General features: G+C 39.1%; 1 protein-coding gene across 2 annotated transcripts in view; it reads left to right on the top strand.

Moving 5' to 3' along the window:
- The window catches only part of fbrsl1 (fibrosin-like 1), a 913,938-nt gene that overhangs the window by 486,001 nt on the left and 401,968 nt on the right, over window positions 1-25,969 (top strand). For both annotated transcript variants that reach the window (XM_078554523.1, XM_078554524.1), the window contains 2 exons: window positions 1,396-1,476; window positions 4,750-4,785. In XM_078554523.1, coding sequence (XP_078410649.1) covers window positions 1,396-1,476; window positions 4,750-4,785 — 117 coding nt within the window. The remainder of the gene's footprint in view (window positions 1-1,395; window positions 1,477-4,749; window positions 4,786-25,969) is intronic.

Here is a 25,969-nt window from a genome sequence, read left to right as displayed (position 1 = left end):
TAATGTAATGCTTAAAATATCATATCCATTTTTATCATATTACTATATTGCTTTATTCAGTGAGGGACCTGAATCACGGGAGCTGTAAATGTGTGCAAGTAATGTAAGAGTTCATTGCCTGTTGTCTTTTACTTTTACTTGGTGCTTTTTATTGTGCTTTTATGTGAATACAAATTACATATCGCAATATGTTTATTTCTTTGTATTTGTTCTTCTCAAATACTTGTACCCCTGCCCCCCCAGTTGGGCATCTCTCCTCTTGGTAAAGGCTGCCCATCTCCAGGTATATTCCTCTTTCCCCTTTTATCTCTAGCAGTTTGGAAATATAGTCATGGTCACTATTGGTACTGTTCAGTTATTGCCCAAAGGAGGCCAAATTCAAGCAGAAGGAGGCGGGTTGATGTCATTCCTCTTCTCAAAAGAAATTCCCTAGGTGCAATGCTTTGTTTCCATAAAGCACTGCCTGTTCATAGTTCATCTGCTACTTGGCTGCCAATTCCCTGTTTTTATTCTTCTCCTTCTCTCATGGGCCATTAGTATACAGTCCCCCATCCCATCTCCCCTTCGACTGGGGCAGATGACTTTGTTACTTTCTATCACTCTGTGCTGAGCTGACAGAGGATATGGCATTGATGTGAGATGACACCTGTTACTATTGAATAGTTGTTCACTGAACATTCTACTCTGTCATTATCTTTTCCCACCTCCAGCCCACCCACCCACCCTCCTTTCCAGATGAAATCCTTCTTCACAAGGAGCTGTTCTGCCCACCTCAATACCACAACTGCATGCCGAAAATATTTATAAACTGCCTGGTGACTTTCTGTTTTTGGAAGCAAAATGTTATAGCTGCTTTTGCATTAGTGCTGTTTAATGAGGGTTCCTGAAGAATAATTTTTCCTAAGCCAGGTTCTGGTCCTCACACCACTAATTCTGGCGTTAGCTCTGTGATAGACTGTGGTAGAGCTAGTTTATCATGGTGCCAGGATAAGGGCGCCAGATTTCATACCAATAACACTAGCTTTCGAGGGGCCATTCTCCCAAATCTGAATTTAAGAAAAGCTGACATATAAGCAGCTCATGTTCATAAATTGGAAAATGTGGCTCAGACTGCACATTGGACCTTCATTTAATATTTCTCTTAAAACTTACACTAGTTATAGTCAATTTGTATAAAATATAACATGCATACCAAAGACCAACTTGGTGCACGTTCCCTCAAATTATTGTAATAATTCCCGTAAAAGCAGTTAATTCTAAAGAACACCGTTGCATTGTACCAAGACCAAATTATATCCAGATTGCAATTTTTGCGATATAACTCCAAGAATACTGTGAGCTAGCATGTTATCTAGGTCTGTACATACTTCTAATTCTACTTTATAATATTTTCAGATGTCATATACAAAAGATGTGCGAATTTCGAAAGCTGAAAAGGCCTTCAGTACTCAAAGGGTTAATCCTCCAACCAAACAAGTGAATATCCTTTTTTTTTATTTGTTTTTATAAATGTGCAGGGCATTTAACCTTTGGAGGACAAGTAGAGCATGTTTCAAGGTTCTTTTTACCATATGCAACACTATCATTAGAAATTCACAGCATATATAATTTCAAAAATATTGCTGTGTATCACAAAATGTATATTGAAAAGCTGCCAAATAAATATTTTGTCCAAAAGATTAAATCATTATTCTCAACCAGATGATGATCCCTTTGTTCCTGTGCTATTTGTGACTGGGGAAAAATTGAAATAAATGTAGCGTAAGATTTGAGTTGCTTCCTTAAGGCAATATATTAGAAACTGTTAGGCCATTCACCAGTGCTGTCAAAAAGGTCCTTGAGACTATCATTCATATTTTATTTTATTGGTCGGGGTTGGGGGGGAGCTATTAACCCTGTTTCTGAGACCGTGGCTAATTCCAGCCTAGCGAAAATAAACAATCTGAAGATATGTTTAAAAACTTTCTTAGTCATTCTCAAAATAGAAGTGCTCTTTCCACATGAGGAAAGCAAAGACGCAGCAGTGTTCTCTGGGGAGAAGTGGGGGAAAATGGCATCTTAATTTATTTTTCCCCTTATTGTTAATTGACGAGAAAGCTTTTCTCTACTAATGAAAGGTGGCTCTGTTTGGGCTCTGTGAATGCTTTGTCGCATGCTTTGTATAGCTTTCAAGCCCCAATATCAGTGCACAAAACCAACAGTGTATGCTCCCAAAATTAGATTTTCTTATCATTTCTTGCTCTGTGGGGTAATTGGAACTTAGCAGTATATTAAGAGTCTGATAAGTGACATTCATATTTTGTTGTTTTGACCTAAGGAAAGCAGAGAGCATTTTTGCCTTCTCTTTTATTTGTCATACTAATCCCTTTGATGTTTGTACTGCTCTAGGATTCTATATACAGCCATGCACAATGGTTAAAAGGGTTTTTGCTGTTTCTTGACCCGTCAGCTTAAGAACTTGCCGTTTTTTAGTAAATTGAATGGATCACCTTCATTATCATTTAAATGAGCCCTGTATCCTTCCAAATGCTGAAATTTGAATGTGGTTGTAAAGCTGTGATAATTTGAAATATTCATTCCCTCAAGGGTAACATTTCAGAGGCACTGAATGCCATTGTTACACATTCTCATATTTTTCTGGGTGAGATGGGAAAATAGACTGGTAATTGTCTGCTGAGCCTCTAGAATGGGTGCTCCAGTTAGTCAAGACATTGGCTCTAATTGTCATGGGGGGGTTGCTGATGAATCATGGTGTATGCGTGCAGCAGCCAGGGCCAAATTGAGTGATATAGCCAGAGCTATGTGCAAATTGGCAATTATTAGCACAGCAGAAAGGCTGGCAGGTGTAGAATGCCTTCTGAGCTTTTGATTGAAATAGGAAATAGCAAAATTTCTGTGATGAAGACTAGCTGATTGGGGCTGATGAAGCAAGCAATGCTGGCTAGCTCAGAAACCTGACTAAAGCAGAGGTAAACCGATTATTGCAATATTTGATTAAATTCTGATTACAGCAGTGGTCGATTATTAATTTCATAGCTGAATACTCTTCCAGCTAGCACATGTTTGCTAAAGAGCCAATGATTAGTACCTATCTTATGATAAAAAATGTTTCTTCAGCAGCTTCTCTGCTGCTTTTGTGTCATTCGCAGTAATTTGTGTCACAGTTTATCATCAAACAGATGGTCACTCTTGGCTGATATCCATCCATTGGATTTATGATGATGTTTGCTTCACACTAGTCAGTTGTGATAGAAGGACCAAGGTAGTGGAAATACACAGATGCCAGAATATTTTGAAATTTGTGCTGTACATTGCACATTTGCTAATGTTCAAGTTTTACTTCCACACATTCTGATTGGAAGGTATCTGCAAAGACATGCTGCAACAGAAAATATTTGAAAAGAAAGACCTGTATTTCTATAGTGCATTTTGTGGTCTCGGGGCATCCCAAAGTGTTTTACAGTTAATGAAGCACATTTGAAGTGTAGTCACTGTTGTAATGTAGGTGATACGGCAGCCAATTTGCACACAACAAACTCCCACAAATACTAACATGATAATTGCCAGATAATCTGTTTTTGTGATGTTGATTGAGGGATAAATATAGGCCAGGATGCTGGGGATGACTTCCCTGCTCTTCAAAATAGTGTCATCTGAGAAAACAGACAGGGCCTTGATTTGAAGTCTCATCTGAAAGATAGTGCGTCTGACAATGCATAATTCCCTCAGGTCCCTCAGTACTACACTGGAGTGTCAGTTTGCATTTTTGTGCCCAAATCTTTGGAGCAGGACTTGAACCCACAACCTTTTCACTCGGAGGGGAGAGCACTACCAACTGAGCCACAGCTGACGCACTTTGTTGGACTTCGATTTATCCCCAATTTTGTCCTCTTCTCACCTGAGGACGCTGACACTTTCTGAAGTATGGTTCCACAGGTACTCTCCAAAAGTGGTTTAGATAGTGAATATTGACCCTGGTTGACATCACACCTGAGCTCAATCATGCTCTCACCCAGAAGTCACACTCCGTCTTTGTAGAGATAGAGTGTAAATATGTGCTGTTCTTCACGTTCTCCCCCACCCCACCGCTACTTAGTAATATAGGGCACTGAGTTGACACCCTAGCGCTGTAGCAGCAGCTAACTTGGCAGAGGCCAGGAATTGAACCTGGGACCTTCTGGTTGTGTGGCTCAGTAATGCACTGCCTGGTACACTTATACATTAAACCAGACAAAGTCTTATTTTAAGAAATGAGAAATTCCTTTCCATTTCAGATGTTCTTGCTATGTCATTTTACAAGGAGCTAATATATGGCAAATTGTGTGTTTTATACATATATATTTCTAACGATGTATTGCAATATAGAGAGAATTCAGTACATTGAAACCTATGGTTCTTAATCAAATTATATAAAAGGATAAGCATCGCTTTGGTTGAACACTATATGTCTGAGCACTGTAACCTTTTTAAAATATTTAAATAAGTCAGATCAGTCAAAATGGTAACCGTAGTACCCAAAACATACAGGCCTGACAAAATGTGAAACAATATAGTGATAAAATATCTAACTATGTCTATTAACAAAGAAAGCATGGTTGAAAACAGACCAATTGCCAGAAAATATGCATAATCACTTCCACTACTATACAATAGGCCTGTAATTGTTAAAAGTTGTTAAAGGGTTTGTTATGAGGTGTTAAAAAATGTGCAAAATCTAATGCATTCTCCTCCTTTCTTTTCCCTCCACAGAGTTCTGCTCATTCGTTTTCAGGACGAGGATATTCTGTAAGTCATTGCAAATCGTTGAATATCATACATCAGTTCTCTTGGGTATTAGTGCTCTGTTTCAGAGCTAATTGCGTATATTTCGGAGTATACATGCACATACATCCACTTACACAAAGTAATAAATTGCAGAAATGGTCTTCTAGCATGGGATTTCATTACATGGTAACGGTATATGTTAGTTCCTACTTGGTTTATAGAAGTCCTACAATTGTGAAAAGAATGGGCTGGATTTAGCTATTCTCAGCACATTTTAATTGCCCTTCTCAATCTTTTTACCAGCCTAGCATATGTTTAAATTTCAGCCATTTGTATCTTATGTCCCTTTTGAATAGTTGCTTTAAATCTGATTCCAAGATTCTTGTAAAATTGGATCTACAGGGCTACTGATTTAACAAATAAATGATGGGCATTGGCTTATGATTCCTGGTTTTTGGTTTTATATTTGTTCTCTGGATGTGGGTGACTTTGGTCCATCCCTGGTTACTATGAGAAGTTGGCAGTGAGACCTTTTTCTTCCTAGGTCATTTGAGCAACAGGTGTGAGACTGCAATCTAGAGGATGATGGGTTGACTACACCCATGGAATGAAACAGGGGTGTTCTGCTTGCACATGCAACATTTCGCTTAACATGTTGGGGCTCAGTATTGGCAAGACTGCTTGTATTTCTGAATTATTTCTGTAATTAGTATTTTTCAGTGCTAAAATTTTAAGTTTTCAAGAACTGATAATGGGTGTGCTTCAGCAAGTTTTTTTTTAAAAAAAGCAAGAATCCACACAGTGACGAACAAGAATCTGAACTCTATGTATATTATTAGCAGCTATTGTTGAATTGCAATTGGCTGATGATGGAGGTAAATTTTTTGGAGGGTCTATTTCTTTCAGATTCTACATAAACTATGGTTTGCAGGAGTATAGGATGTACTGCTGTGAGGTACTGATACATCGATAACAGTGGACCAGGCACTGCTTGGTAAAGTGAGAAATGACTGGATGATTAGCATCCTAAACTAGGACTCAAGTCTGTCATTCTTCCACAGATCCTTAGCTTGATTTCACCTGAGGTTCATAATTGTCACTCAGTCACACAACATAAAGACTTGGATTTCCACAACATTCTTGTTAAAATATATTATACTTCAGTAATGTCATAATCTTTAAAAGCCCAAAACACTGCTTCAGCTCCCATTTGGTACACTGTTCACAGTTGAATCTGGTATGAAATTATTTCATGGTCAGGATCATTGTTGATGCCGTTCACTTAGGTGGTTTCTAATTCTTCCATCCATGCAGATAAAAATAAGAAAGGATTAGAATCTGCAGTAGCCAAAGAAATTCCATTTTCAGGAAAGTTAGCAGCTTGATTTCTTGGTTCTGGAGATACATTTACTATTTGAGTGAATTACCTGTTTCTGTCAATATTATACTCATTCTTGCAAGTTTGGGGAGTATTTTCCCCAAAAATTGTTTTCATATTGCTCCATTTTAGTGCTGTTCATACAATTGATAGCTATTGTGTGACAAATCACTTTGGTGACTTGGGCATCAAAAAGGTGTAATCTGAGTTTGACAAGCGCACTTTACTGGATTTTATGGCTGATTGTGTTCAATTAATGGGATTGGATACAGAAAATGATCTTTAATTTCTCTTAAGGGGAGATAACTTCAGCCTACACTTTCAGAGCAAAGCTTCATTTCCCATTGGTAACCCATGGCTACCTGATCCACAGAGGGTTGTCAGAGCGTTTCAGCCTAAAGATGTGGAGTTTACTCTTTTTGATTCTATAGGCTTCTGAGAGGCTGTAATTATATTTGTAAACACAGGCATTGTGTCTTATGTTAATCAATGAATAACAGCCAATGTACATCAATAAAGATAGGTAGGAAAGTAAGCTGCGAATAGGACATAAAGAGGCTCCAAAGTGACATAGATAGTTCAAGTGAGTGGGCAAAGATCTGGCAAATGGAGTACAATGTGGGCAAATGTGAAATTGTCCATTTTGGCATGAAGAATAAAAAAGAAGCATATTATCTAAATAGTGAGAGGTTACAGAGCTCTGAGATTCCGAGGGACCTGGGTGTCCTAGTGCATGAATCACAAGGCTAGTATGCAGGAACAGCAAGTAATTAGGAAAGCCTGTTGTTGTTTATTGTGAGGGGAATTGATTACAAAAGTAGGGAGATTATGCTTCAGTTGTACAGGGCACTGGTGGGACCATCTGGAATACTGTGTACAGTATTGGTCTCCTTATTTAAGGAAGGATATAAATGCGTTAGAAGCAGTTCAGAGAATGGTTTACTAGACTCATATCATGAATGAGTGGGTTGTCTTATGGGGAATGGCTGGATAGGTTTGGCTTATATCCACTGGAGTTTATAAGAGTAAGAGGCGACATGATTGAAACCTTTAAGATCCTGAGGGGTCTTGACAGAGTGCATTTGGAGAGGATGTTTCCTCTTGTGGGAGAATCTAGACCTGGTTTAAAAATAAGGGGTCGCTCACTTAAGGCAGAGATGAGGAGAAATTTTTCTCTCAGTGGGTTGTTAGTCTTTGGAACTCTGCTTCCACTGCCTTTTGAGGAAGAGAGTCTGAATATTTTTAAGGCAGAGCTAGATAAATTCTTGATAAACAAGGGGGTGAAAGGTTTTCAGGGGAAGGCAGGAATGTGGAGTGGAGGTTGCAATCAGAGCAGCCATTATCTTATTGAATGGCAGAACAGGCTCGAGAGGCTGAGTGGCCTACTCCTCCTAAATCGTATGTACGTTCGCATGAGCCCACAAAAACTTAGCAACAGCAACCTCCACGCTCCCACACTGACATACTGGTTCTTGTGACCTCTTAAAAGTTGCTTGTGATGACCAGAAACAGGGATTGGTAAGTAAAAGCCATTGTCCAAATATTGAACTTGGAATTGCTGAACAAAGTGCTTGATTATTGAATGATTAAAGCTACTTATCCCCCAAATGCCAGTAATACAGCAATGAGGAGCTTGTAGTACCGCAAAGTGAAAGGATACAAGTTCAATTTCTCCACTCTACTTAAATCCTGATGTCAACTGCACTGCAGTGCAGTCCCAATCCTTTCCTGAAAGGGAGGGCAAATTAGAGGATCAATTTGCACCACCAAAGTACCATTCTACCCTGTGCCAGTCTGAAGAGCAATATCAGTAGACATTTGGGAGCAGGTGGCCTGACTTTTCAGTCATAGATGTTTTACTGGGTGGGAGTGGGTGTTGGTGGCTGATAGGGGTGTTTTTTATTTGCAAAAATATACTTTTAGACATTTTATGAATAAAGAAATTTACAAAACATTTTGAAATGGGCACTAAAAAATGCAGTGATATTCAAATTTTCTACATAGATCATGTTGCACTTTGAAGTGCTTCAATACAAATCATATAGTGGTCTGCACATAACGTCCTGGAGGCCCTGTGGGAAAAGGAGTTGGCGGATCCTGTCAGATGGTTCCCTGAACAGACTGTCAAAGTAATTTGACAGAATGCCCCATCACAGAACTTACAAACAAGCACCAAGGTATAGCTTAGCTCGTGGTGAGAAAGGCCCTCTCCGTCAGGACCTTCCTACATGCCTGGAGTCTCACCCCCTCCACACGTTACTGTCAAGGTGGCTGTGGTGGGGAAGAGACTATTGTCCACCTCCTTGTGGAATGTGCTTTCCAAAGAAGGCCTGGAGAGAGATGCAGTGGCTTTTGTCAAGGTTCATCCTGAGCACCTCTGCTCAATGAGCCGTTCACCGAGACAAATATCAACTACAGCTGGAGGATCATCAACTCGGTGAAAGATGCTCTTTGGTCTGCCCGAACTATGTTGGTCTTCCAATGCAAAGACTTATCCTCGACCGAGCGTTGCAGACTGGCACATTCCAAAGTCCAGGCATATGTGCCAAGGAAAGCACTAAAGCTTGGGGCAGCCACCGCAGAGATGCAAGGTCACTGTCTAAGGCCTCTCAGCCATAGTGCACTGAGGGGCTGAAAATTGTATAGAACCGCTCGGACTGTATAACTCACATTGAACGTATATAGTAAATATTACATGTACCACAATTGTATTGAAGCACCTCAAAGTGTGACATGATAGGGGAGAGGGGGTGTGAAGGAGAAAATAAGATTGGTGCTTCTCACCAATAGCTGCCATTTCCTTGAGCTGAGATATTCATTAATGCGGAAGTAGAATTGACTGAATTATAACGTTTCCTAAAATTATATTATGATGGTATAACTAACACAGAATTGAACATGTGGCATGATTCTGCTCTCCCCTTAGTATATAAATAAATGTATTAGACATTTGTTTTTATAGCACCCATGGGCTTTATAAAATCACAGTGGCCCTCTGTCATAAATTATTTCCACTTGACAGTTACCAGCACATCAGCTTTACCTGCATTTCATGTGTGACTAATACAGCCAGACTTGCAAATGCAGGTTTTCCTTCCATTGTTCTTATGGAACTTGCTGTAAGCTACAGGGTTGTCTGGTGTTATAACTGCACTCTGCTTGAAAGTTTGTGTGTGCACACATTTACAAAGGTTGGGGATACTTTATGTGAGGGTGATGTGATCACATGAGGCAGAATTTATAAATCAAAAGTCATGTCAAAAGAGATAAACCTTATCGTGGGGGAGGGGGTGTAAGTTGAGAAGACCTCAGCACAACTCATTGATAGAAAAAGTAGTTTTACAAACATTGAAGGGAATGAGACGATAGAAAATCAATCCTAACAGAAGAAAATTTACTGAACAATATAAAATAATTGTACTCTTTGACTCCCAAGAAAAACCTTGGTAACAGTCTGTCTGCTGCATTTTGAGAGCTCTTGGCTGCGTTAAGTGAAACCGTGTGGAAGCTGAAGTCACCAGCCCTTAAGGAGATACTGGTATTTAGTATTTAATTGAAGGCCCAAATTAGGTTAATCTTCAATCTATGCTGAGATAGTCAATATCAGCCTGGACAGTAACTGGAACATAACTAACATTGCCTACTCTGGTTTGTGACCTCCTGCCTCCAACTGCCTCACCCAGTCAAACAGCCTTTTTTTTCCTCCTCCAGTATTTTAATTGACAAATGAAAGTGTTCAAAGAAAATGACAGAAGCACAATTTTTTTTAATGCACCTCTGACTTTTCAGTTAAGTGCTTTTGATTTTTATTCGTTCATGAGATGTGGGCGTCACTGGCTAGGCCAGCATTTATTGCCCATCCCTAATTGCCCTTGAGAAGGTGGTGGTCTGCAGCTTTGCCTTGCCCCTCCCTATCTCTAAACTCCTCCAGCCCAATATTCCTTTGAGAACTTTGTATTCCTTCAATTTTAGCCTCTTGTGCATCCCCAAGTTTGCCCCACCATTGGTGACCATTCTTAAGTTATCAAGGATCTAGACTCTGGAATTCCCTTCCTAGATTTGCCTGTCTTTCTCCCTCTCCATAAGACAATCCTTAGAACTGACCTCTGACCAAGCATTTGGCCTCTTGTCCTAATGGCTCCACCTTTGGCTCGTGTCAGTTTGTTTTCTCTGATTAAGCTCCTGTGAAGTACTTTGGGACAATTTATTATGCTGCAGGTACTATATAAATGCAAGTCATTGTTTTGGGCAACTCGTAGAAACCCATGTGAAGGAACTCGATGGAAAGCTCTGCATTTGTTAAAAATATAACCCCATTGTAGTAGGTGATTCCATTCTTGTTTTCATAATGCTGGAAGACGAGGGCCGGGATTTCCAGCCCGCCTGTGACGATACCCATCAGTGTCGGGGCCAGAAAATCCCACCTTAAATTTTTACATTCATGCTATTAAACCTAGCACCTGTCTCCTGGTCCCAGACTTGGTGAGATCTGTGAAAAACTGGATTTAGCACACCAATCATAGAAACCTGGGTGCAAACCTGCCACTTGCCTTTTTAACTGCAGCTGCATATCTTAGGAATGGAGGAATGATAAGTGAATGAGGAACGAGAATTAAAGAATAAAATATGTCCAACGGAAATAAAGGCTTATTAATCGTTTAGGAAATTAACTGGAGGAGTTAAGTCAGAAAACATACAAACATACGAATTAGGAACAGGAGTAGGCCATTCAGCCCCTCAAGCCTACCCTACAATTCAATACAATCATGGCTGATCTGACTGTGGCCTCAACTCCACTTTCTTGTCTACCCTCTTTGTCTACCTTTTGACTCCCTCGTCAACCAAGAATCTGTCTAATTCAGCCTTAAAAATACTCAATGACCCTGCTTCCACCACTCTCTGGGTAAGAGAGTTCCACAAACTCACGACCCTCAGAGAGGTTAAATTTCTCCTCATCGCTGTCTTAAATGGGAGATCCCTTATTTTTAAAATGTATCCCCTAGTTCTAGTCTCTCTTACAAGGAGAAACATCTTTCAGCATCCACGCTGTCAAATCCCCTCAGGATCTTATATGTTTCAATAAGATCACCTCTTATTCTTCTAAACTCCAATGGATACAGACCCAACTTATCCAACCTTTCCTCATAGGATAACTCCCTTATGCCAGGAATCAGTCAAGTGAACCTTCTCTGAACTGCTTCTAATGCAGTTATGTCCTTTCTTAAATAAGGAGACCAAAACTGTACACCATACTCCAGATGTGATCTCACCCACACCCTTTACAACTTTAGCAAAATATTCTTACTTTTATATTCCATTCCCCTTGCAATAAATGACAACATTCCATTTGCCTTCCTAATCACTTGCTGTACCTGCATACTAACTTTTTCTGATTCATGTACCAGGACACCGAGATCTCTCTGTACCATAGGGTTCTGCAATCTTTCTCCATTTAAACAAATGCTGCTTTTCTATTCTTACTGGCAAAGTGGGCAAGTTCACATTTTCCCACATTATACTCCATCTACAATCTACCAAATTTTGTCCACTCACTTAACCTATCTATACCTCTTTGCAAACTCATTATGTCCTCTTCACAACTTATTTTCTTACCTTTGTGCCATCAACAAATTTAGCAACCATACATTCGATCCTGCCATCCAAATCATTAGCATGAATTGTAAATAACTAAGGCCCGGCACTGATCCCTGTGGCACTCCACTCATTACTTCTTGCCAATCTGAAAATGGCTCATTTATGCCTACTCCCTGTTTCCTGTTAGTTAACTCTTTATCCATGCTCATATGTTACCCCCTACATCATGAGTTCTTATTTTGTGTAGTAGCTTTTGATGTGGCACCTTGTCAAATGCCTTCTGAAAATCTAAATACACCGCATCCGCAGGTTCCCCTTTATCCAAGTTGCTTGTTACTTTCTCAAAGAACTCTAATAAATTAGTCAAACACAATTTCTGTTTCACAAAACCATGTTGACCCTGCCTGATTACATGATTTCACAAGTGCCCTGCCATAACCTCCTTAATAATAGATTCCAGGATTTTCCCTGACAGATGTTAAGCTAACTGGCCTGTAGTTTCCTGCTTTCTGTCTCCCTCCTATCTTGAACAGAGGAGTTATATTTACTATTTTCAAATTTGATGGGACCTTTCCAGAATCTAGGGAATTTTGGAGAATTAAAATCAATGCATCTTCTATCTCAGCAGCTACTTCTTTTAAGACCCGAGTGTGAATTCCATCAGTACCTGGGGACTTTTCAGTTTTTAGTTCTATTAATTTTCTCAATACTCTTTCCCCAGTGATTGTAATTGTTTTAAGTTCCTCCCTCCCTTTCACCTCTAGATGCACAATTATTTATGGCATGTTATTTGTATCCTCTACAATGAAGACAGAGGCAAAATGTCTGATCAATTCATCCACCATTTCCTTATTTTCCATTATTAATTCCCCAGACTCACCCTGTAGAGGGCCAATGCTCACCTTAATTACCCTTTTCCTTTTTAAATACGTACAGAAATTCTTGCTATCTGCTTTTATATTCCTAGCTAGCTTTCTCTCATACTCTAAATTTTCCCCTTTTTTTTGCCATTATTTGTTTTTTTAATTCTGTCCAATCTTCACAGAATTGTATGCTTTCTCTTTCATAATTGCCCTTGTATAAGTTCAAAAAACTAGTCTTAGACCCACCCTTCTCTCCCTCAAACTGAATGCAAAACCCAATCATGTTAAGATCACTGCTACCAAGGGATGACCAGAGAAAGTAACAAGCAACTTGGATAAAGGGGAACCTGCGGATGCGGTGTATTTAGATTTTCAGAAGGCATTTGACAAGGTGCCACATCAAAAGTTACTACACAAACAAGAACTCATGATGTAGGGGGTAACATATGAGCATGGATAAAGAGTTAACTAACAGGAAACAGGGAGTAGGCATAAATGAGTCATTTTCAGATTGGCAAGAAGTAATGAGTGGAGTGCCACAGGGATCAGTGCCGGGCCTCAACTATTTACAATTCATGCTAATGATTTGGATGGCGGAATCGAATGTATGGTTGCTTTACTATGAGGTCATTAATTAACCCTGTCTCATTGCACATTACCAGATCTAGAATAGCCTGTTCTCTGGTTAGCTCCACATGCTGCTTTAAGAAATTGACCTGAAAGCACTCTTATGAACTCATCTTCTAGGCTACCTATGCCAATCTGATTCGCCCAATCTATATGTAGATTAAAATCACCCATAATTACCGTTATACCTTTCCCACAAGCCCCATTATTTCATCCTGTGTACTCTGTCCTACAGCATGGTTACTGTTAGGAGGCCTATAAGCTACTCCTACAAGTAACTTCCTGCCTTTACTGTTTCTTATCTCCACTCAAACTGTTTCTAGACCTTGATCTTTCGAACTAAGATCATCTCTCTCTTTTGTGCTTATGTCATCCTTAAACCATATATCGGGATCAGTGCAGTACAGTGTTTGGAAAGGTTTAGGGGAGGGAACATACCCTGACACAGTCTAGAGATCAATGTAACAAATTTCCAAATCATTATCTCTTCTGTAATTGCTGTTCATTATGCTCCATATTGTTACTTTTTCTATTTTTTTGTGTAGTTTATTATTATTAATCAGACTTAATGTGATTTAGTTTTAAAGCTTCATTCTCTGGTGACAAGGTCATTGCTATGTTAATGGTATCTGGCAGGATTGTCACTGGAAGTCATAGGATTCTGATTAGATGTGACAGATTTACATATCACAGGCTGCCACAGATGATGTCCATATTCCTTTCAATTCTGCTAAATTGTTCCATGTAGATGGTACTGAAGTACTGTATACCTACTAATGCGGAAGTTCTGGCAACATTTGGTGTAATTATGACATACTCTAATATTCTTAGACTTGAGTTCCTAAAGCGCTCTTGATGGTTTAATCCTTTCGGTTGACAATTGAACAGGAACCATTTTACTTTTACAGATTGGTGGTGTTTTTTTCCATATTTCAACTTTTTGCATGTTATTTCAGATATCTGGAATTTGTCCTACGATAGGTTCCAAAAACAAAATTTATGCTACATTCCAATTAATAAATGCTGAGTCAACTTCTTAGTTAATGGCATGTCTTGCACCACAACTATATAAAACCTTAATGAACTAGAGCAGTACTAACATCCTTGCATTTACTTTATAGAAAAAGCATAGCAATAATAAATGTCCAAGTCTTTCTACTTTCTTTTCCTACTGGTTACTCCATACTTAGTTTTATGTACAACCAGCAGAGAGGATTTTTTTGCGGAGAGTGGGGGTGGGGAGGGGTGCATGGTGGCAGATGTTCTTCTTGGCTGGCTAGATTCAAGCAGTATCTTATCTATGCTACACTATGTAACATAGTTCTTCACTCCAAAAAGTCTAGGAGAGTGGGACAGGCAGGTGGTGCGTATTTCTTCGTAGATGTCCTAAGTGCCATTTTGCAGTGCATGTCATTTAGGGTGAGCCAAACTTTTTACATTCTCTTCCTTTTAAGGTGGATTTGTACTAAATTTCTTTAGTATATTGGGACTAATTCAGTATCTGAATATGTTAGCCTTGTTCAGTTGATAATACTGTCGCCACAAGGCTCTGAGTTTAAGTAACTTTCTAGGGCTTCAGCACAAAAATCATGGCTGAAACTCCAATGTAGTACTGAGGGAATGCTGCACTATTGGAGATGCTGTCTTTCGGATGCAATATTAAACTGAAGCCCCATCTGCCTGCTCGGTTGGATGTGAAAGATCCCATGGCATTATTTTGAAGAAAAGCGAAGGAGTTATCCCCAGTGCTCTGGCCAATATTTATCCCTCAATCAACATCACAAAAAACAGACTATCTGGTCATTATCACATTGCTGTTTGCGGGCACTTGCCGAGCGCAAATTGACTGCCATGTTTCCATGTACAACAGTAACTACTCTTCAAAAAACACTTAATTGGAGTAGAGCACTTTGAGACATCTAGTGGTTGTGAAAAGTGCTATATAAATACAAATCTTTCTTTTTCTTGATTCCAATTCATTACCTCAAATTGTTTGCCCCTCCACCAGTTGCACACCTATTGCCACCAGTACTTCACGCTAATGCTGTACACCCAAAAATGCTCTTCTGAATGCTAGAAAAGTTTCAAAGGAAAATAATCAGCATTGTACTGCTTGCTGCATCTGCAGATCAAGTGAGCATCATTTTATTTTTTTTTTAAAAAGTGTCTCATTCATCCTCATACTTTACTGGTTACAACATTTAAGCTGCTTTGTTTCTAAAGGGCTTTTTACCTTGCAGCTCAATGTACTTTAGGCCTTGGTAGGGGAATGTCAAAATCAACCCCCTACGTCACTCTTCTGTGTTAATACTTAAGCCTGCCACTAGTTGGAGACTGGTTGGGAGGATACAGACTATCTCTTCTGCATGTGGAATTGCTTATCACATTTAATGGGCAGGATAACGCTGTTCTGATGAAAATGTATGTGGTGCCTGCCATTGGCCGTTTGGAGGTTAGATAATTCATTCAGTTGCAATCAATGTCACTGTCAGAAGGTAGTGGCGCCTTAACTAGTGCTGTTGTCTAATAAGCTGGCTGCAACAAATCTCACCAATTTGGACAAAAGAGTTCATGTTATTGACAGTTCAGGCCCTGAATGTGGGAGATGCATGTATAATGACTTGAAATTTTGCTACTTTAGTTTGTTTTTCTACACAAACATTGTAGTCAGTTACAGTAGATTGATACTGTGCACAGACAAGCTTACTCTTGCCATGTTCTGTCAGACCTGGAAATACTTAATCGTCAATACAAGATGCCAAAAGCGAAAGAAGTTGCATGCTGCATCAGTGACTCCCCTCACCTTGATGAATACAGAAGATGGTTTGTGGGTGGATTATTTGTTTAGTCCACAAACATATATTTCAACGAGGTGGCACAATGTAGTTTCATATCAGTGTTTGTAACCTTGGTGTTATGTGTGATCCCGAGATGAGCTTCCTACTATATATCCATATCATCACCAGGATCATGTATTTCCACTTCCATAACATTACGCGACCTGAGCTTGCTTCAGCTCATCCATTGTTGAAACCCTCATCCATGCCTTTGTTACCTCTAGACTTGATTATTCCAATGCCCTCTTGGCGTTGTATCCTCCACAAACTTGTGGTCATTTAAAAGACTGCTACGAGTGTCCTTACTCATACCAAGTTTTGCTCACCCATCTCCCCTGTGCTAATGACCTGTGTTCCTGGTCTCAATTTTAAAGATCTCGCCCTTGTTTTCAAATCATTTCTTAGCCTTGCTCCTCCCTATCTCTCTTTTGTTCTTCAGCCCTTCAACCTCCTCCTCTTACGTGTCTGCAGTTTGTCAATTCCACCCTTGCGTATTGAGCATTCCTGATTTTAATCATTCTACCATTGGTAGCTATATCTTCAAATGCCACAGCCCTGCTGAGCTCTGGAATTCCCTCCCTATATCTCTCTGCCTCACTTTCCTCTTTAGCCACTCCTAAAAACCTACCTCTTTGACCAAGCTTTTGGTCATCTGGCCTAATATCTCCTTCTGTACCTTGTTGTTCTATTTTCTTTCATAATGCTCCTGTGAAGTGCTATGGGACGTTTTATTATGTTAAAGGAGTTATGTAAATGCAAGTTGTTGTTGTTGTAAAGGAAAGTTGTGCAGTGTGCTACACAACCTGGCATCAATTTGGTTTCCAGAATATTACATCAGAGTTGATGAAAGATGCATGACAGTTGTGGCCTAGCAGGGGGAGTTTGAAGGGAAAAGGACACATGTCTTAATAGGATTGTTGTATTCTCAAAAATAATATAGGATCATACTCTGTTAGCAAAGGACATAAAAACTAACTTTATAAGGCTTCATAATGGTAAGACCAAAGTTCCTTATGATAAGTTCATGACCTTAGCTGTGTTATCATTGGGTGCCACCAAGCAAAGAGTAAGTGTTGCACCAGATGGTGAGTAATTCTAACGCTCTTCCACAATGCTATTGTGGTTGGTTTTGGAAAGCACTGACAGTGGCCTGTGAGTAGATTGCTTGCCAATCTGCCCCTTGGCCTGGGACCAAGTGTTGTGCAAGGATGCCCTCAAAAGAGGAAGGATTTTTTTTGTGTTATCTCAACTAAAACTGACATCGAGCTTTGTATTTTGATCCTTGCAATGTTGTGTTTTTGTGTTCCACAGAACATTGGCAAAGATAAAAAGTGTAGTTTTATATATATGTTTAGAGTTTCAGTACACCACTTAGTGTTAAAGCACACACTATTCTTGAGACACCCTGAAATACTGATGGAAAGAAAACTGGCTGAATAAAATGGTGGCTCCAACCAAGTATGTTTTAGGATGCAATTAAATTTCCTTTTGGTACCTGATAACCAAAAATAATGCTGCATGCAAATCATAGAAGTCAATAACTTTTGAGTTATGAATTGAATAATCTTCAGCTACTCTGCCTGAGGCTGTAAAAAGACCACTAGGGAGAGAGATTGTCACTGGGAAAAGTCAGGTTATGGAACAGGAACTGAGATTCTACGCTTAAGGAAAAATGTAGAATTTTGTTTGCAAGGCCTTCCATTTGTTTATCTCTTAAATAGGGTGGCATTGAGATGCATTATTTTAGATAATTGAAGATTTTAAAAAAGAAACCCAGCCACGCATCTTATCAGTTGCACTTATCATATTTTGTGATAAACCAAAAGATATGTGTGCAGGGAGGTTTACTATTAGTTACATCAGGCTGGGTTGTGGAGGAAGGGGGAATTAATTTGTGGGAGGCTTGATTCAGGAAGCTCTGAATTACCAGCCCCAGTTTTGTTATCTAGGTAGTATCTGTGGTTGATCCCTCTACAGCTTGTGGCTTACTTCTGGTTTTATAGAAATACAAACTGAGTGAAGCTGTGCTTCTGTTCCCACATGCTTTGTCAGTTAGATTCTGATGTCTGCGGTTACGCGAGTACTGTAGGTGTCTCGGTGTGGTTACAGCTACAGGAAGAGGGAGACATTTGGCCTGCAGAGACAGGAATAACTCGGTTATCAGATAGTTACCAAAGGCACCGATTAAAAACCGTGCTTTCTGAATCCATTTCAGAGTGAAACTCCTAGCTGTTACAGCTTTCAAAAATATTTTTTTTTTAAATAAAATTTCCATATGCCACTGAATATATACAATTATGTCACATCCATGTACACTGCATACTCTCTTGGATTACAATTTATTTTCTAATATGCTACATGTTTGTTGTTCGTGAATGCTTGACCTACACTAGTTTTGAGATATTTTCCAATTTTGTTGCAAGTGTACAGTGGTGTGAAACCTGCTGTAGGTTCCAGGAATGCAAAACGTGTGTTCAACGCATCTCTTTGGTGTTCAATGTTACCTTATGTCAGGCCGCTAAATTAGATGTTTAGCATTTTGGTGAAGGGCAGGCTGGAAACACTGTGTTACAGTGACACTGCCTGCATGGCGCGTGAGCCATGATTTTACAACCTACATTTGTTTCTACTAACTTGTACTAGCTGTGATTATACTCTGTTAACTGTCATTTGATCTGAGGATTCTGCCCACTTCTGGCTGTTTTAACTTAGATTAACAAAAAAGATAATCGGTGGCACAAGTTGAAGTTTTCAGAAGAAATAACGGTGCCAGGTGTTATTAAAGAGTAGGAGATTGCTGAAGAAATGTCTACTCTTCCCACTCCCTTGACCATCAGGAAAAGAGAAACTTGTATTTTTTGTAGCCTCCTAGGAAATGAATGGTCACCATCACAGGATACATGCTAAACAAAGAAATAATTTTACTCTCTTCCAGTTGCCCAGTAGCATTCTTGGGTAGATCCTCCAATAACAAATCATGCATGCGCCAGAACAAAAACAGAAAAGTATCCTACTGTGTTTGCATGGGCCTGATGGTTCTTAAAAGGACAGCCTGATGTAAAATCCAAATCTTTTGAATGTATTGATACAATGTTGATTATATTGTATTGCTTCTACATTTGAGACCATAATTGGGATTCCCTTGGAGAAATTAACCTTTCCAATTTGTTATCATTAACATTAAACAAACCCAATGGTGCTGATTTTATTTGAAAATAGCTGGTAATCAGGCAAATGTATGTTTTCATTTAAAAAGTCCCTGTTAAGAGATATCAGCTGTGTAGGTATCCTGCCATCTTGCTAAAGAAGCATGCAAGGTACATTAATGGTGATGACCAGTTTTGCCAAAAATAAGGAATTTTTTTTGCCTAGCCTGATGTTGACTAAATGATTACTTACAAGATGTTATACCTGACAATGTGAACACATTGCAACTTTAAGTAATATGTACCTACATTGCCAGAAAACATCTGTATTTAGTAATTTGTAGATGTCATACCCACTAAAATGTTTTACTATGCCTAAGATTAAAGTAGCTGGCTGTGACCTATGTATCATTTTAATGCCCCATCAAATGCTGTATATTCCCAAATCCTGCCAATGAATCAGCATTATCCCAAAGGGATTATGAAAATGTAATCAGGCTAAATTGGAAATCTTACTTTTGTAGATAAGGTGTTTTTTGAGCCCTAAAATGCCAATCCATAAAAATGAGTCCTGGATCCTCTAAATCCTCATAAACATCTGATATATAAATTTGAAAAAGTGTACATTACATTTATATTTGGAAGAGGGCTGTAATCTAGTGCAAATGAATGAAGCTCTTCAAAATTAATGCCTGGATGACTGAGAATACTTCCAAGTGCCAGACAGAAACTTTAATGCTTAGTCCTCTGTTCTAAAAGACTTTAGGATTAACAAAAGGAAATAGAATTCAACAGTACTTGGCATGCTATTCCTTTTGGACGAGTCCCTTAATAATGCTATGTACTGCTATATTACCGTAGTATTCTAGGACAAGGATCTTGGATTTTAAAACTATTTAATCATTATAACTAGATGATTGTCTGCTTTATCAAGCAGCAGATTGGTACATTGACCTGCAAATTTGCCAATCAGCTATATAGGCAACTATAAACTTGCTAGTCTTCAGAAACATCATCAACTTTAACTTTTGCTTTTCAGCCTTAGCAAAAATGTACATGATCTAGGTACAGTAAAAGTCACCACTATAGTGGAGTATTGTTGTTCTGCCACTAGGTGACACTTGTATATTTAGCAAATACTTTGTATTAAAAGTGTGAAAAATATATAGAGGTTGAATGTTATTGCTGCACCAATTTCTTCCAATTAGTACGTTGAACTCAAAATGGATACTGGCATCTAAATAAACTCTTAATTACAGATTCTAGACTGACAGCATATCAATTGGTTTGAAAACTCTGTTCGTTTAGGTTGAATGCATATTGGATGACCAATCTGACATTGCCTATTTAATTTTTGGGGGTGGGGAAGACAGTGGCATAGTGGTAATGTGACTGGATTAGTAATCCAGAGGCCCTGACCAATGCTTTGGGGACACGGATTCCAATCCTATCACGGCAGCTGTTGATTTTAAATTCAATTCATTAATAAATCTGGAATTGAAAGCTACTTTCAGTAATAGTGACCATGAAACTATCTCAGATTGTTGTAAAAACCCCATTTGGTTCAATAATGTCCTTTAGGGAAGGAAATCTGCCATCATTACCTGGTCTGGTCTACATGTGAATCCAGACCCACAACAATGTGGTTGACTCTTAACTGCCATTAGGGATGGGCAACAAATGCTGGCCTTGTCAGTGATGCTCACAGCCTGTGAAAGATTTTTTAAAAAATCTATGGAAGTTGAAAGTTGACTGCTGAGCATTTTGGGGGGCCTTATTTTTCAGTAGCAGTAAGAATTTGCCGTTGAATTTCAGGATGTGCAGGATTTGATTTGCTTAAACTCTCCCCCACCCCGCACCCCCCCGGTTTATCAATGGGGATAATGATATAGTATTTTATAAATTACATTTCTGCCACGGCTTAACATAATGTGGCATGTATCTCCATGTACGCATTCAGTTCAAAGTACGATGTGTATCTGTGGAGTGTAGCAGCTGTGTGTGTCTATTTAGATTGCCCACTCAACATGAGACTGTAACAGCATATTAACGGGTCTACTTCTTCAGAGGTTTAAATTCAAGAGCAGGTGAAAAGAAAAGTCACAAAAGAAAACTTGAAATAAAAACGAAAATAACTAAAAGCAACGTACTCAATGTGAGCTGCAGCTCAGTTGGTAGCACTCTCGCCTCTGAGTCAGAAGATTGTAGGTTCAAGTCCCACTAATGCAGTTCAGCACAGAATTTTAGACTGATACTCCAGTACTGAGGGGCTGCTACAGTTTTGGACATGCCACCTTTCGCAACCTTATACAGAGGCCCTGTCTGCTCTCAAAGTTCGACATAAGAGATCCCCTGGCACCTATTTGAAGAAAAACAGCGTTACCTCTAGTGTCCTGACCAATATTTATCCCTCAATCAACATCACAAGCTTGTGGTGCACAATTTTGGCAGCCATGTTTCCTACATGACAAAAATGACTACACTTCAAAAAAAAATGTACTTAATTGGTTGCATAGTACTGAGGTCATGCAAGGAGCTATATAAATGCGAGTTTTTATTTTTAGTGATATGGGGAATTATTCACTCCATCTCCTCAAATTGCTTTTTGTAATGGCCCTTGATGATTTTTTATCCTCTTCCAAGATGAAGAATGTTCATGTGAAAAATTGAACTAGAGTTGATTTCAGGCACTTGGGTTCAGAGCCAACCATTCCCACATCAGATATAATAAAATGAGATGTAAAGTTCTGCTTATGCTCTGCGTCAGCCTCAGATGAGCACTCTTATCTCACCACTTTTTCCATTTCCCACAATAGCCATGAGATTGCTAATTAAGTGCCAAGTTTGGACCAATTCTATACACTCGATCCAAAACACATTTGCAAAATGTCCAAGCTAATTTCATCTGGGATCCCTGCAGCCAATAGATAAAGGAGACCTGCAAATGCAGCGGGCCATTCTAAACTCCATTGACTTCGGCCAGACTGTAAAATCCCACCGTCATAAAGTTCCACCCTGGACTTTCAAGCTGGTTTTCAACTGTCTTGTATCTCAGAAGATAAATTACTAGAGAGAGTGAATAATCCTGTGATTGGCTAGTCCATGATATTGGCACAGGAAACAATATTGTATCCTTTAAAATTGCTACTCGCACTTTTCAAATTTGTCTAAACAAATGCCGTTTACCAAATCCTAATTTGTGCCTGATGTCATTAAAAAAAAGTCCCTTGCATTCTGTGGGAACTTTATTTGTAGAGCTATTGGTTAATTACATGGAATTATGTAGAATATGCAACACCGAAACAGGCCATTCAACCCAACTGGCCCATGCTTGTGTTTATGTTCCACTTGAGCCTCTTCCCATCCTTCCTCATCTAACTCTTATCAGCATAATTCTCTTACTTCTTCTCCCTTATATGCTTATTCCATCTACACTGTTCACCTCACCCTACTCTCTTTGTTCCACTCTCTGGATAAAGAAGTTTCTTCTGAATTGCCTTTTTCATTTCTAGGTCATTCTCTTGTACTGACGGCCTCTGGTTATGATATTTCCCACAACTGGAAGCATGCTCTTTGTATCTGCTCCAACAAAACCTTTTCAGAATTTTGAAGACCTCTATGAGATTACCCCTCACCTTTCTCTTTTTCAAGAGACCCAGCCTATTCATCCTTACATGATAGGTATAACCTCGAACTTCAGGTATCCTCCTTGTAAATCTTCTCCAGTGCATCAGTACCTTTTTAATAATGTGCCAACCAGAACTGCACACAGTACTTGCTTTAATCAAGATTCAATATAGGCTCAGCATAACTTCTCTACTTTACAATTCTGTCTCTGTGCTTGCTTTGTTTTTATTATCAACCTGGAATACAACCTTGTAGTGATTTGAATTTTTGTTCTCCAAGATCCCTTTGCTTCTCTACCCCATTTAGATATTTTACAAGTAGTATGTAGTCTCATTTTCCCACCAAAATATAATATTTCACACTTATTTATGTTGAAATAAATTTGCAAATTAAATGCCTGTACAGTAAGTTTATTAATGCTGGCTTCTAATTTGTTGCTGTCCTCCTCAGTGTTGTGTATTTTAATTTGGTGTTGTCTGCAAATTTAGAATTTTATTTTTGATGCCTATGCCTAAATCGTTAATATAACTGGTGGACAGCAGTGATCCCAGCACTAATATTCCCATTTCCCATCTCCTGCCATTCTGAATAAGCTACCCTTTACTCCTGCTGTCTACTTTCTGTCTTTCAGCCAGCTAACCAGTCTGCTATTAGCCCCCTGACTCCCCCCCATGCTTTGAGCTTATTTATTAATGTATTATGTGGTACTTTATTGGAAGCCTTTGGAAATATACATATGTTGCATCTATTTAATATTCATGCCTGCTTTCTTCCTTCAAAGAATTCAATGAGGTTGATCAAGCAAGACTCTCTTATGAAATCCATGTTGACTATTCATTATAATATTTTAAGTTTCTAGTTGGTTTTCTATTTTCTCCTTGAGTAGGGAAACCATTATTTTTCCAACTACTGATGTTAAGCTGACTAGTCTGTAGTTCTGTGGACGTGTTCTAGTTCCCTTCCTAAATATAGGGATGATTTTAGCTATTTGCCAATCTTCCAATACTACAACCTTTTATTAATTAATTATTAAATATGTGTAATAGCACTTCTGCTATCATTTGCTTCGATTCTTTTAAAATATGTGGATGCAGTTCATCTGGACCATAGGTTTTATTCTCTGAGTTCAAATAGTTCATTTCATGCTTTTTTTTTGATTGAGGTCTACTCGCACCAAGTCCCATTCTCCTATCATCTCTGTGCATGACAATTTACATTGGTTCCCGGTCAAGCAACATCTTGATTTTAAAATTCTCAGCTTTGTTTTCAAATCCCTCCATGGCTTGTCTCTCCCCATCGCTGTAATCTCCTCCAGCCCCACAACCCTCCAAGATAGCTGCATTCATCTAATTCTGGTCTCTTGATTCTGGCGTCCCCAGTTTTAATCACTCCACCTTTGGTGCCACATCTTCAGTTGCCTAGACCTAAGCTTTAGAATCCCCTTGCTACACGTCTTTGCTTCTCTACATTATTTTCTTCCTTTAAGATACTCCATCAAACATACTTCTTCTTCAAGTTTTTGGTCATCTGATCTAATATCCCCTTATGTGGCTTGGTGTCATATTTTGTTTTATAATACTCCTGTAAAGCATCTTAGGATGTTTCTTACATTAAAGGTGCTATATGAATATAAGTTATTTCAAATGCGTTTATATCATTTGTAATCTTATCCTACAATGTCATATCCATTTTAGACATCTCTCTGGAAAATACTGTAGCAAAATAATTATTTATTGCTGAAAAAGATACCTTTTTTTGTTAGAGCTTTTCGTCTTGCACTCATCAGGACAATTCGCAAGAAAATACCAATGTTAGGGGAAACAACATATTTATGCTGTATTAGAAGAGAGTGCTGATTGGTTGGCAAGTAGACACTCTGATAGAAGCGTTGCCTTGGAGAGTGCACCAGTTGATGGTGACTGACAGTTAACTTCCAAGCATTGTTTGAAATTTAAACCAGGTAGCTTGACTCTGGTCAAGACATTGCCCCTGGGAATGAACCAGCAAATGGCTGTCACTTATTTTGTTTAGCTGAAACAGGCGTAGTGTGTGTACACGTTCTTTTTGTCTGCAAAGAACAGTGCCTGTGTATTAATCTATGTAGCTTCCAGTACATGTAAATGTGCCACACTGCAAGCCCAACTGACCATCTTAAATTGGCTGTCAGCATAATTCTTAACACTGGATTATTTAGCAAATGTTGTCCAGTCGCAGAATCACATCTAATGTTGGACACTGTCTTGAGGTTTGCAAGCATGGGCTGGTTGGGTACAGCATGTACCTTGCCCATTGCAAACAGCCAGAAGGAACATGCTGTTTGATACGATTTGCCAGCCTTTGGGATGTACAGTCTACATACCTAGCATCACACTGGCACTGAAATTCATACACTACATTACTTATTTGTGTGATAGGCAGGATATCTTTTTGGCTTGATGGCAGCATCCTGTTAGTGGCAAATATCACTTGTGTTGCTACTGCATAATAGCAGTGTGAAACAGCTAGCTTCACCTGTTGCTCAAATTTTTGAGATATTTTGCCCTTCCAGGGTAATCTGAGGTAGACTGGGCACTTTTCTGCTTTCAAGAAAATTTGATTTGCTCTAGTAGTTGCACCCTGTTGTAATGTAACACTGGTATGTGTTTTTTGCCAGGACTATCTATTATATTTCTGTTCACTTTAGGCTTCTTTTGTCAGCTTGCTGTCTCTGACCTGTTCTCAGCAAATGATACACTTGGATTATCTCTCCCCATGCAGTCATCTCCAGTAGTTTGCAGGTGTTCGCATTGCGTTGCCCTCACATACTGAGACACACAGCACAAATTAGTAACAGAAACCAATAGCCCAGCATGTCACCATCAAAGGATTGACATTTTCAGCCTTTCCAAAGAGTTGTTTTTGTCAAGACCACACCGTGAACACTATCCAGCTGAAAGACTATTTGTCTGCCCCAGTGTGCAGCACTACTGTAGCAGTGGAGCTTGCTGCTAACCTCACGCTGAGACCCTGGCTGTTGCTGCTAGCAACAGATAAAAATTACTGTTAACTGCAACAAGGACCCACAGCACATCAGTCATGGCCCTGGATGAAGGATTCAGGGTTCTGGGCCATTCTCTGGACTTTACTGCATGT

This window comes from Cetorhinus maximus, chromosome 12 (assembly GCF_964194155.1).
Source record: "Cetorhinus maximus chromosome 12, sCetMax3.hap1.1, whole genome shotgun sequence".
In the NCBI taxonomy this organism is placed as follows: domain Eukaryota; kingdom Metazoa; phylum Chordata; class Chondrichthyes; order Lamniformes; family Cetorhinidae; genus Cetorhinus; species Cetorhinus maximus.
Note: the sequence above shows the minus strand (reverse complement) of the source record. Positions and strands in the feature narration are given on the sequence as shown.